Here is a 14,535-nt window from a genome sequence, read left to right on the forward strand (position 1 = left end):
TTATCATCATTTGGCAAACAAAGTGACTTTGGCTAACAGCTGAGCTCAGCTAATAAAGAATAGGATGAAGGAGAGGTGCTAAGTATTATAATTACACAGATGCTTCGAGAGTAATGATGAAAAATATTGTTGTGAACTTACATCGAGATGAGCCTAGAAAGACAATTTTGTGATGTATGTATGTATGTATAATTTGAACACCAGCCTGTAATACAGAGTTAGTACTGATTATCTTTGACTTCACCAAAATGTTAATAGTGGTCGAATATTGACACTTGCCGAGGAAACAATACGGTGTTGTTTCTATAGCAACTAGTGAGTGCTTTGGTGAAACATCGACTGGTAACGTGGATTAGTTTTGGTAGAAGGTATAGGTTAAAATACACATAAAATTCTACTAAAAGTTCAATGCAACATACTGGTGATATTTGCAATCTCTGAACATTTGCTGTAAATATGGAAAGGAAACAATAAGAGAAAGCAACGCAGATATTCTAAATGAAAGTGTATCAACAGTTATGTAATAATAGTAAGAATACAATCAAATATTTACTGTTACACATAAACACAAAAATAATTGGTTTGGTGATTTTCTCAATAACACCTTCACATTGACATCTGTCATCTCAGTCTTAAGACTTCAGGTGCGATAAAAATAGTCACAATATGCAAGGAGTATAAAAAAAAAAGTGCATTCAATCGGCTGAAAAACAAACAGCTTCAGATGCTGACTATATGTAATATCTTGCAGATCAAATTATAGTTAACAAAGAGTTGGCATTGTATTAGCGTTGCTTTGGCCGTGTCCGGTGACGAGCATATACTTAGTAATTGACAACTATGAAATTGAGGAAACAAAACATGACGTAAACAGACTTTGCATTTCTGAATTAGTGTATTGTATTATAAAGCCACACGAAATGGTTTCTAACAAGGAGCTATTTTTTCATCTATACAAATATTACGTGTCAAACTTAACATTTCCTATCAAAAACTGAAATAATTTCTTATGTTGGGAAAAACTACCGTGTTTAGCATTCTCTACAAATAAAAACGGAAACATGAGTACTGGTTTGTAATACACCTACAAATTATATCTTCAAAACATTAAAAGAAGCGTCATCGCCCGAGGGTACAGTATTTGTAAGTTGTACCAATCTGTCTGAAGAGATGTCGCTATCTTGTCACGGTGGATAAAGAGAGAAGTACATATAGTTCAATAGTACCACTTGTGGTAGATGTAGGATTCTGGATGTGATTCTTTATGTCGCAAATGGTCTGTTTATTTCAAAGATTCTATACAACAATCGAGGACTGGAATTGTTTGTGAAATAGCTTTCTGAAGTTGAATATTATGTTCGATATTTTTAGATGCATGTATATTGGGATTTTAAGATGGCAATAAGTCCACATACTATAACTGTGATAACCCATTTGTTTTTTACCTTAAAAGTTTGTATGTCCAATCTGAAACGATCGAAGATGAAAATTTTTGAAAATGTATTTTATGTATTGCAAAACTTTGAGGTATGGAATATAGCCAATCTATCTCAAGGCTTATCCCGATGGTGGTACTGGAACATCACATGGCTGTTAATTTTGTTGGGAGACAGGTTATAGCGAGAGATCAAAACAACTGTTTTTAACCTTCCCTAAACGGTGGAAACCCCTCCTTCCACATTTAGCTTTATTAAAATGTGTTTTTGTATTAAAATTTTACGTGGAAACTTACGGTATATTAACCTGACGGGTTCAGAATTGAGTTGAAGCCGCTTAGCATAAAACCAATTACATCCAATAAACAGTTCAAAGTTTCTAAACGAGCGGTGAGTGAACACATTTCATTACCCCCAACCTCCGAAAAATCACGCCGCTCGCTTTTTCACTTTGTACGGTTCATTTATTCCATTTATCGCCGATGGTTTCTAGCCCGAGCGACTTGGATGCAGCGGGTGGGAAAATTATAGATGGGTCGCTCTTTTACCTTGTTTTAACCGCACCGGAAAACATTCAGCGTGCAGTAGGCATGGTAACATCTAGTTATGTAGAGCCCTTAGAAACAACATTAAAGTGTGTTTAAATGTTTGCTGGAAATATGGTTACTTTGTATTCGTGTAAAAGATACCATTTTAGTCGTGTCTAGTAACTATTGTACATGTGTGTAATCCACGTTATAAACACCAGGACTTAGCATGGCTTACATCTCTATCACTACCCTTACCAATAGTTTATAATCAAATCATTTCGCCTTCCTAGTCCCCTGTCGTCTCATTAGATAGTAGCTTTTATAAACCAGACAGAATTCAAGCTATTTGTTCGCAAATTACGTCAAAGCCCATATGTTGTCAGAAATACAGAAAAATGACATTACTAGTAATTCTAAGAGCAATATTAGTTATACGTTGTCATCGTGTCCGTTTTAAGAGCTTCGCAGAAGAGTGAATATAGAGTCACGGTCCGACATAGGACCTCATAAAATGATTTCGCCATGTCACGAATGCAGAGCAGGGCCTTGAAAACAAAATGGTTGGTTAGGGGCTCGTCATCTTTTGTACAGGGTTTCGCAGTGACAAAAAGGGTAGAAAGCTGGAAAGTTTGCCTGTCAAATCAGTACAAAGAAAATTAGCAGAAGGTGTAACAACACCGTGGTTTGAATCCAAATAAATGGAACTGCCAGACAGCGAGAGAAACTTTGGCACCTCATAGTGAATGGTATTCTACTTCACACATTGTACTGGCTCGCTCCAAGTTGATTCCTTTTACTAAATCTCCATTCTTCAAAGTTGACTCTTGTGCCGTTGAACAATACACCACAATGGCGAATTAACGAATTAGGCGGGGTAGTTATGGAATAAAAACTTATCAGGACAATTTTGGTTCTTTCCCATCACCCCAGGCTCCAAGTTGGGGGAGGGCTTTTAAGGCTTGGAAAAATACGAACAAAAAAGAAAGCCGTGATAGTTCGCGCCGTGTGTCCAGAACAGACGTATTCGTGTACCTCCTGTAACGTGGAGTCGCGGAGTGTCTTCTTCGAGATAGAAAACAAAGACAACAGAAAGAAAATAAACCGGTGAGAGACGTCGTTAGTTTGAAGTAAAGTAAAAAAAAAACTGTCCAATGCAGTATGAAATTCCACGAATCGGGCATTGAGAATAATACATTTTGCAGGACATTTTTCCTGTTCTGTTTACCAGGTGAATGTATTTGTTAACGATAACCAAGGACTATCATTTAAACCATGACTCAGAGACTCGCTACTCCTAAAGACTTTCAGGTTTCATGACAACAGCGGTGACTAGCTGTTATTTTCTTCACTGTTAATTTTCCTATGTGTCTTCAAGGACTTCTAAGACCAGATCATTATACACGTGCAATTGCAGAAAATATAGAATCAAGATTAGAAATTTTATGAAGACGACGAATAAAACAAGCTTAGCCTGTGATGTTATCGATAATTTTTACAAATTTTCAGAGTAAAAAAAAACACTATTCGATCACATAATCAAAGATGCTACAGTTCATATTAGCTCACTTCTAACACATTTCTGCCATAACGTTCAACGTTTTGAGAAAGTAAACGTGGAGTTGAGGAATAACGTCCCCATTAAATAAGATGTACCGGTCATGCCAACAATTGTGATAATTCTTAGGCCGATAAGTTCTAGAGTTTGAGTAACGAATTATATGGTCGAACCGTTCACAGATTTGACCTATAATAATCACATGATTATGGGGGTAAAATATTCCCGTCAAATCTTTAAATTAATACAAAGGGTTTTTGTTGAACGTCGTCAACAGATATCCACAATTCTAAACGCAAATAATCAAAGAAGGGTACATTCTGAAGATGACTACTGTAACAAGCTAAGTGACTTTGGGATTTTTTTCACTCACTAAAGCAATTTTCAACATTTTCATCCCCTCTGGTTACTTTATATGTTGCATCCTGTAGAGAAACCACAAAGGAAGAATCCGTTTCAGTTTTGTGAAAAGAACCGAGGCATAGAATCGATCTTTTCAATGTCCCGTCACCACAATACCTAAATAGTAAATTTCAAAAATACCGACTAAAACACCACACGTTTAAAAAATAATCCCCTTGAAGCGAAATTTTGTGTTTTGTGTTCTTTAGAGTACGTGTGAAATCTTCTTCTTTTTTTAAATATCATATGATGGCGAAAACTCGCTTTGGAGTTATACAAATATAATGGGAACCGATCCTATGAACTTAAAACATATTACCTAGCTTAATACACGTAACATGTTTCGTACAGGTTAAAATTGCATCGTTGATTACCATGATATATGTCGCAGATGTTTAGTATGGACACGGCAAATGTCAAGTAGTCGACCAGGGTTCAAATCACCTTACTTTATATAACGATTCCACCTATGGTGTGTATATGAAATTCTAATTTGAAATTCACTGGCGCTGTTACTGAAATGTTTAGAAGTTCGGCGTACAAAACCATTTATTTTAAATTTCACTAAAAAACATTTATATTCTTACAGTCTACAGCATGGAAGAATTGTCAGTAAATGTATTTATAACGATTCCACCTATAGTGTGCATATGAAATTCTAACTAACTTGAAATTCACTGGCGCAGTTACTGAACTGTTTCAAACATTCGGTGTACATAATCATTCATTTTCGCTTTTAAAAAATCACATTTTATAGTCTACAGCAATGTCAGTACATGTATTTGGGTTAGTTAGTTAGTTTCAATAAATCGAGGCAGAACGGAATGTGTTGTGAAGTCCGTCGTACTGTTGCTTCCAAATTTTGCATTCAAGCAGTAGACTTGAACCTTATTTGCCATCAAAAAGATCCCCAAACAAAGATTGTGTGACTTTAGTGCCAATGAGACGCTTTAGGCTTAAGCGTAATGAGAATACGGTGTACTGAGAGCACTCTGAAGGCTTGCAACTTACACTAGGATGAGTGGACGTGGAACGCGCACCGTTAGCAGAATGGCAAGGCAGCTTTTCTAAAACTCCGCTGTGTTGAGCGAACTACATGATGATTTTCTAATATATTTTCTTATTATTTTGTAGGTTTATGTCATTGTATAGAGAGAGAAAGCATGTTACATGTACCTAGTATTTTTTTTCACTCTGACTAATTTCTAGTCATGTCATCTGTCTTACCTATCTAGCTGAATCGTCAAGTTCACCTGCGTTGTCTGCCACGCACTGCTTTATATCAATTTGAACTCCGGGTGATTCCGGCTTGAATTTATTGCTTCAAGTAATGAGCAGGGGCAGTGAAATGAAAGGCTGTTCGGTAATATAGCTTTTACACAATAGTTCACCCGAGAACCAAACATACCACGTTTAACGATTCACTTATGAAAAATCCCTAGTGGAAATCCAATCTCAATGAATGAATGGGCGTACAGTTACGGTGCATCAGCCCTCGAGGCCCCTATGTCAACGAGAATTAAATGATAACATAAATGAACAAACGAATCTGACATCGGTTATAGATGATTCCACGTTTCAACATATACTACAACCGTACCTATTGCGAAGAAATAACCAAACATCAATTTTCCAGACTGATGAAATGCAAATTAGAAAACAAAAAGAAAAAAGCTTTCCGATTTAGTAACACGGTGTCGTCTTGGTAATCTAACTTATTTTCTGGTCGGAAATGTTTTGGTTTTGCGTTTTCTTTCTTTAATTCAGCGGATTAAGTACATGATGAACAAATTTCGGTCAATTGCACGTGCAAGTTCTTGTGCGAATATTTCCAGGTTTTATCTATGAACTCCTCAATACATAAACCCCAATTCTATTAATGATGATTGGGTTGTGTTTAAGTGCTGAGTTAACTACCAATGAATACCGTAATTCCACTGATGAACTATAATGTAAGACAACATATTGAATTAATATGCTTCAAAATAGTAACGGCGACAGAGTGCTTGAATTATGATACAATATTCTCCGAGTCTCAGGTTGAAGAATATGAAAAGTCATCAGGTACCTTTAATCTTGATTCAAAATAAGCAATACACACGATCACATAAACATCGGACTAAAGGTCGAGTGACCTCCATCTTTGTGTCCAATTTCAAGTAGCAATCAGCCAAACTCTGCGTTTTCAAATGTTCTGTTTGACTAGCGTGTATTTCAAACACTCTTGCTATTATCTGTTTCACACGATTACTAAAACTGATAAAGGTAAACAAATAAATTGAAGTTCACATTCATACCTGTGCAGTCATCAAACGTACATAGTCACACAATTTTCAAGTTGTTAGTAACTGTTGTCATCGCTATAGAAAATGCAATGACAAAACCATAAATACATACCACAAAAAAAAACAGATTATATCTTTTTACATCATGTATATTTATTCTTGAAAATATGGCAAATTTATATAAATTAAAGTTGGGATGAATTGCATCATGGGGCAATCATATGAACAAAGACATAAAATCTCTTTTCAGAATAAAAGAGGAGGAGGATGCAAACAGTAATAAGTTAGAAAGCTGGCAACCAACGCGGGTCCTAATTACTTGTAATTGAGAACCGCTCCATTCACCTGATTGTCTGTTTGTTTCAGAAACTAACGTCCAAACAGTTTATAAACAGGAAATGCTGACTAGAACAATACCAACACCTGACTCGTCAGACGGTTTGATGTATTTTGGTCTAACATTTGCCAAGAAATGAAAAAAAAAACACTGAGTAAGATGCAATATCAATTGCAAGCTGTAATACTCAAGCATTGTTTGCTTATAAAAGGTGTTGTTATTTTTTTTAAGGATACGGTAAATTTACAACGTATTAGCTGTTCACATTTTCGCAACGTGATTGCATTCTAGCATTGGCGTACACATTTTGACGTTTTTTTAATGAAATCAGCATTTTCTACATCTAGAATTAACTTACTATAAAACAAATAAACTGAATGATGTACAGTTTTGATAAAAGAGTACGGTTTGTATAAGGGAAACATTAACAGTAAGCTTGGTTTCCGTAACACCAAGCATGAATTTCAAGCTCTAGTCAATTAGACTCAGGGTCGTAAAACTTCGAGAGATCTTTAAAAGTCATGAGAATCGGTTGTTTTGTCCAAGGAAAAACCAGTTGAATTGCAACTAGAACACTAAGGTAAATCGTTTGATAGTTTCTACGAGTACCTTACATTATATAAAGTTCGATACCTTCTAAGTACACATCACGAGTACGGTGGATTTCTCTCTCTCTCTCAAGCCACAAGTTCAAACACGGACCAACGATGAAATATCACCTAATCTCCAATCATTCACATGAGTCAAAAAGAAAAGTTACGATTCTACCTTCAAATTTTTGCTGTATGATTTCGCCATAATCTTTGAGAAAGTTTCTTGCCATTGTTGCACCGCGTCCATACCGGCTGATGGTGTCGGCGTACCGTAGGGAATGGGTGTGATACCGGTAGAAAAGGTAGTACGCGTTGACGGTGTAACAATGCTCCAAGCACTGCCAACGTTGCCTGGCCATCCGCCTGTTCTTGATGGTGCCGGTGTTGTCCATACACCGCGTGATCCTGTTTCTAACAAACTGCGCGAATTCAAGGCAGGGGGCGAATGAGAAATAAGTGTTTCTGTGTGTCGTAAGCAGATAGATCTAGCCTCAGATTCCGGTGTTAAAGTTGCGACTCGTTCCTTCATGTCTTCCGTACTGTTCATTTGTCTGTTTTCTTCATGTAGACCTTCATTTAGGTGCTCGGGGAGGTCTGTACTACAGTTGGACGAATTCTCAATCGACTTTTCAATGTCGTCTCTTTCCGGTGCTAACAAGCTCTCGACGTCAAATTGTCTTTTCTTAGTCGGCAGAAGTTGGTTGCCTACGGTCGGAGAAGTACTACTACCGTGGGGAGAGGCTATCATATCAGAGTGCATATTAAATGCTTGGTTTGACCAGTTCAGTGGTGTGACAGTAGTTGGTGGAGGACTGGGGCTATCTTCATCGTCAGGAACGCTCAGTCCCATGTGTTTTCTCACCTTCCGCTGGGCTCTGCGCCGCCTGAAGTCTCCCTTCTGAAAGTCGTCAACGTTGGCGGGATGGATTGCCCAGTAATGTCCTTTTCCGTTCGCACTCCTTCCCGATTTGATGAAGCAGTCATTGAGAGAGAGGTTGTGACGGATGCTGTTTCTCCATCCAGGTCCTCTAGTACGGAAGTACGCATAGTTATCAAGTATATATTGATAAATGTCACTCAAAACCAATTTCTTGTCTTTAGCACCCAATATGGCCATAGCTATAAGTCCTATGTAACTGTGATTCGGCTTGGGTTCTTCGTGGATCAGTCTTGCTCTGGGGTCGACTTTGTTGAACGCCATAAGCGCAGAGAAGGTATCGGCGCCATGAGGATGGTGATGAAGATACGGGGAAAGTCCATGGGCTGTCGACATACCCGGAATGCTGTAACGAAAACGACTATTAAAACCGTACATTTGTGCTCGGTGATACTCAAATGCTGCTTGAGTCATTCCTGCTGCATTACCCCATGTCGTATACATCGCTGGCTGATCAGAAATTTTAAAGCCGTATGGTACCATACTAGTATTGCTCGTTGTGCACATGGTCAGAGTTGACTACCGTCTTGGTTGATCACAGAGTTAGCACAACAGCACTTCTGTTTCTGTGATTTGTATGTTGTTGAAAGTAAAAGGTAGGAGTGGTGTCGTTCACATTGTACACACCCTCTTACGACGTCGTTTTGAGAGACCATCATTCTCTCCAATCTGATTGGTTCGCTTCATGACGATATTCATATTCAAATTTTTTCATGAGCTAAAATTCTGCAACTGAGCATGTATGTTTGTTTTGCATTGTTTATCAATTATGACCGAGTTGACGGCAACCACCTGCAGAGGATTTTGACGTATGTGTGTCCTTGGTTTTATTTCGATTTCCAATGAACTGCCTTATATAATATCGTGAGAAACGCTAGTTCGCCTGTGGTCGCAGCATTTTTAGAGCCGTATGTCTGTAGTTGAGTACAGTTCCGTACATAATTACACATCGTGTGAACTGTTTCCCAACCTACCAACAACAACCATTTGTTTTTTACTATCTATTCATTGAACAAGCACAAACTAACAAGTTTGAGGAACAATAAGCAGTAATGTTTTTGTGTTTGCTAATTATTTCACCCTAATTGGCGCTAATTGCTCGTCACTCTCCCCTTGCAATTAAACTGCCCAGAGTTCGCGCCTGTCAATCACTTTGAGTGACGGATTTCTATTGGTTAACAATGACGATTAAATCCTGTATTGTTTGCTTATCACACATAGGTTTGAATGGGCTGTATTATAAAGGGGAGGTACGACAGCTCGTTTCAAGTGCGTATTTTCCTTTCATCCAATCTAAACAGATTATCAACGGCTGTTTGAACTCGGCTTCTGTCTAAACGCCCATTTTTGATGTTATCACATCTCTCGTAAATATTGGAAAGCGATATGGTGAGAAAGTGTGGCCCAACCCGCTTCTTTACAAATATTATATCACACTAAAAAACAAAAGAAGTCTGAGAGTAGGTAGGTACGGGAAAAAAATTCTCCTAAAAAAATTGCGTCACGTGATACATGCGTAGGAAATGGCAACAGCACCCAACAACATAATTACTGTTGATGATTTGGCTGTTTCGTCGACAAGCTAAATTTAATTTGAAGAAAGCATGATGAAAACAGTTATGTCTAAATAGCCGTTTGTTCAAGATGAATGTGGTCCGACTGGTCGGCGCCGAGAAAGTTCCTCGGTGTCAGGTTTACTGTCCGTGGTCGTTAGCGACGGAATGACCCATCTGGTTGTAAGCGGAGCGAAGTTGATTCGTGTTTCTTTCACTCATTACTCGAATTTCGTTCCTTTAATCTCCGGTGTTACTCAGGTGGGAGTCAATGTGGGCCCTTTTATTATCAACCAAGTTGTCTTTGCTTTTTAAACACAGCTTTCTTCTCTGCCTTGATCAGAGCCTTTGTATATTTTCTTTCAAAAGCTGAGAGACCTCATGAAAAGAGAAGAAAACAGCTTAAACAAGCATATAAAAGCACACTGCTTATTAGCAGGTTTCCAAATCGCATTTCGACCATACGACACTGTCTTATTATCCGTACCACCAGCGAAGGGTGATACTGCTGCTTAAGATTGTTCGACTTAATTACTCTGTGTGATGATTTCTTTACACCTAAATATTATGTTTGAGGATAAAGACGACACGGGAATAACGCTTGAGGGCGGCTTGATAAGGCATGAAGTCGCACGGAACACACACAGAGACAGTACCCAGGGGGCTTTGGGGTCGAACGATTTCGAAGCTAGATTTTAAATGTCGCAAGCCTCAAAACGTAGAATCCTTTAAGTCTCCACGCTGATCAGGGTATTTTGCTCTTCACTCACGCTTTTTGACTTGCCGCGTCTATTTCTTTTATGACGGGAATCAGTACGAAAAGCTGATTCGGAACCGCTATTTTTATCTGATTCGGCTACAACAGGAATACATGTATCAATAGCTAGCGATAATCCGTTGTAAATCCGACTAACTAGCAACCTAAGAGTGGCCTCGTTGTACCTAATTAACATTGTTGTTTAATAAGGCCGAAAATCGAATTACCTATAATTATGATCTCAGCACTATTCAGCTAAAGAGAGTTGGTACATCTATTTTTTTCTTACATATCTTTCCTATTTCCTCCAAGACTTTACACTAATCCCACTTCATCCTCCTCATTTCTCCAAGATTACTTTCGTTTTGAAAATACGGAAATTCGATTCCCTTTTCCGAGGATATTATCCTCGTCTGCTTTCCTTAGTATTCTTATAGTCCTTTGTTACTATGGAATAATATTTACATCTGTTAGTAACTACACAGATGACGGTGGTGAATCGCTTCTATGACGGACAACACAGAATATCATCATCATCGCGTGTATTTGAACATAAAGGTTACATCACTTTCTTTTTGTATTAGTGTATTCCAAATGCAGTGCTCAGCTAAGAAAAGGAACCTCGATATCCCTCTCAACTCAATGCATCCGGTGCGTATAACTCTGCAAAACAAATAACCAAATTAATAAACATACATACATACATACATACATACATACATACATACATACATACATACATACATACATACATACATACATACATACATACATACATACATACATACATACATACATACATACATACGCAAAAACAGTTAGACGTTATTAGCCTTCGGTAGTTCTATTTGAATTCTTCATCCTGTGAAATCTATACAACCATCAAACTAAACAATGATGTAGCTTCACCTGGTTTTATTTAATTGATTATTAATTGAATTATTCATCTGTTTAGCTGTTCATTTATTCAGGGCTTCATTAATGTTTACGTATGTTAGTCAATCAATTTAATGTTATTGTACGTACAATTGTCGCATGTCATGTATTTCCTAAATGAATTACCAACTCATTAAATTAAATTCATTCGTTCATCATACATTTATTCATTACCTACTTATGTCGAACTTTCGACTCAATATTAAAACAAGCCTCTCTCCAGTGGTGAGATAGTTTGAATGATGCCTAGCCGACATGATTCACCGGGCTCAGGTATTCGCCCACTGTTATCGGACCTAACGCCAGTATGCTAACTCAGAATTTGTAACAATGTCAGTTCATAGCCCTCGGAGTCAGTGGCGTACAGAAAAAGTGACAATTTCTTGAAACAAGAGAAGATAGTGAAAACACGATGTCATCGGCGTCTTCGCCGAAATAATTTACGAGACGTCAGTTGTTTTGATTTTTCGCTTTTAATTATGAAGTTACGAATAATTGTCTTTAGATCGTAACTGTAAATGAATAAGAGTTTATAGTGAGTTTTATAGACATTGCAGTGAAATGATAAAATAATGAATATTTATTTAGAATTGATATTGTCAAATGTTGTATATATGTAAACCTAAAAATAGAAAGTATTTTTTTTAAAAAGACAGCGAAGATTTTAAGTTATGCAACAAACAACATTTATTACTTCTTGATTCAAATGATCACACTCCACTTTGTAGTGACAACACTCGTTTATCATGTCAAAAGCAAGTGAAGAAAGTAAAACAAAATGCTATTTCCTCTTTGTCAAAACCCGAAAAGAAATTATTTAATTTATGCAACATGTTTTTTAGAAAAGAGACGAAAAAAATGTATATACAATAAAGTATGACGTCATTGATTTTATTTATGACGTCATCGATTTATCTCTGAAGTCAATAGTATCGTTTATATCATCACTAATTCTATTAACATGTTTTGGCCTGGCACACAGCTTCCCCATCAATTTTATCATCGAAACTAAAAAATAGATAGTCGATTCTCTCCTTTTCTTTATTCTATTTCCATATACTTTTCACTTTTTAGTAAATAAAATTGAGAAAATGAGAAAAGCTATTTGTTGTATAGAAGTACACGCTTTTTGTTGATTACATGTTTATATACAACGTATTGTGATATTTGACTTTCAATTTGAACAAGCTTTGATTTCAGCAATGTATAACCAGGCCCTGTCCGCTAATCATATTGCAACATCATCATCGTACCCCTTGTCATCTCCTCACCTCAATCAGAGTAGTTAGGATACTAATTCTGTACTGGATAATCAAAACTATTGAATGATATAAAGGAATCAATCAATCAATCAATCAGACAGACAAGGTAAGTTACAAAACGTTTAATTGCATGATACAGGTATAGCTTATTGTGCAGAACATCTGGAAGTGTATCCTTCTATGTCTACAGCTACCTTTCTGCAAATAAATGATAGAATAGTATAGATCATACGCCATTGCAAACTTTACATGCATGTATGTATGTATGTATGTATGTATGTATGTATGTATGTATGTATGTATGTATGTATGTATGTAGGTAGGTAGGTAGGTAGGTAGGTAGGTAGGTAGGTAGGTAGGCATGCATGTATGTATGTATGTATGTATGTATGTATGTATGTATGTATGTATGTATGTAGGTAGGTAGGTAGGTAGGTAGGTAGGTAGGTAGGTAGGTAGGTAGGCATGCATGTATGTATGTATGTATGTATGTATGTATGTATGTATGTATGTGTGTGTGTGTATGTATGTATGCATGTATGTATGCATGTATGTATGTATGTATGTATGTATGTATGTATGTATGTATGTATGTATGTACTTCATATGAGTATAATAAAAATGGAAATGAAAATAAATGGAAATGAAAGTAAGACAAGCAAATTCGATTTAATTTGAGAGAATGAATGTTCATGGTCTGTGGGTTTATACTGTATTTATGAATGCACATCTCTACCCACATAGTCAAAATAGTTTGGAAGTGAATCCAAACTATTTTCGCTGACGTCTTCGTCGGCATCGTCATAGATGTCCTACTAATTGGCTCTTGTCACGAGCAAGACACGCGAAACATGGGATTTTAGAGATTATCAAGTTTTGTATAATCGGATCAAATCACGAAAAATTGCGATAGTTTCACTAAAATGGCATATACTATGTACGAAACATAAAATATGTTTGTTGACGCAACATCTTGAACGGTACCGTAAAGGGCCTGTAGGTTTGCGCCCTTTGAACACCATCTGATTACTATTCCAGGGTGGAGGGGGGGGGGAGCAATTCAATTTACAATACAACTCCAGTTGTGTTTGTAATTTCCACATATTTATTTTTTCCTACATGGATGTCAGGTTTCTCAGCTAAAGCTCAAATAGCGACTAACACAACATGTTGGCTTCGCCAGTGCGAAAAAAGACAAATAAAAGCATGCAAAATTTACCCCAAATGTTTTTTTTTTCAAATTCAAGGGTAAATCAGTACTTGAGTAAGTGTATCATTAGATATCATATCAGGTACAAACAAATGTATTTGTATATCAAGTTTATATTGAGTAATATCAATCTTCTATGAATGGGACGGACTTTATTTTATATGTTTATTCGTCTTCAGGCCACAGGCCAAAATGACAATTACATAACTTAATGAAAAACAGAATACAGTATAACAGGTTGCAACATGTTTCTTAGTTTATATGACCTTCGATAACTTTTTCAACATTCTACCACCATTCTCAATTAATATGCCAGGAATAATATGCTATGAAAACCGTTCTCACTTGGTCATTAAGAGAATCGATGGTTCGCTCATATACAAACAATAATACATATTTATTATATGCCTTCTCCAATGGATGTTGTGATGATAGTGTTGCACAGTTAGTACCCCTGACATAGACACATATCGGCACAATCGTCCTTATCTAACCTATTCAACTTCCTGGGAGCACTTAATCTATTGCAGCCTCTGTCAGCATAGGATTAAAGCATCCCACACAACACTTTCTGTCCCATACAGATCTCTAACTATACAGTTTGGTTGACTGGGTTGAAATCGTTAATCAGACAAAAGCCTTTAGTTTCTCACGACCTAATGACTTGTCCTGATTGATTGATTGATTGATTGATTGATTGATTGATTGATTGATTGATTGATTGATTGATTGATTGATTGAT

At 36.9% G+C, this 14,535-nt stretch overlaps 1 protein-coding gene across 1 annotated transcript; it reads right to left on the reverse strand.

Annotated features, from left to right (window-relative positions):
• Nucleotides 1-7,301: 7,301 nt before the first annotated feature.
• Nucleotides 7,302-8,582, reverse strand: LOC144443868 (uncharacterized). The gene has a single exon (XM_078133455.1). It carries the CDS (start codon nucleotides 8,580-8,582, stop codon nucleotides 7,302-7,304), a length of 1,281 nt encoding a protein of 426 aa, XP_077989581.1.
• Between the last annotated feature and the right edge of the window lie 5,953 nt (nucleotides 8,583-14,535).

Source organism: Glandiceps talaboti, chromosome 12 (genome assembly GCF_964340395.1).
Source record: "Glandiceps talaboti chromosome 12, keGlaTala1.1, whole genome shotgun sequence".
In the NCBI taxonomy this organism is placed as follows: Eukaryota; Metazoa; Hemichordata; class Enteropneusta; family Spengelidae; genus Glandiceps; species Glandiceps talaboti.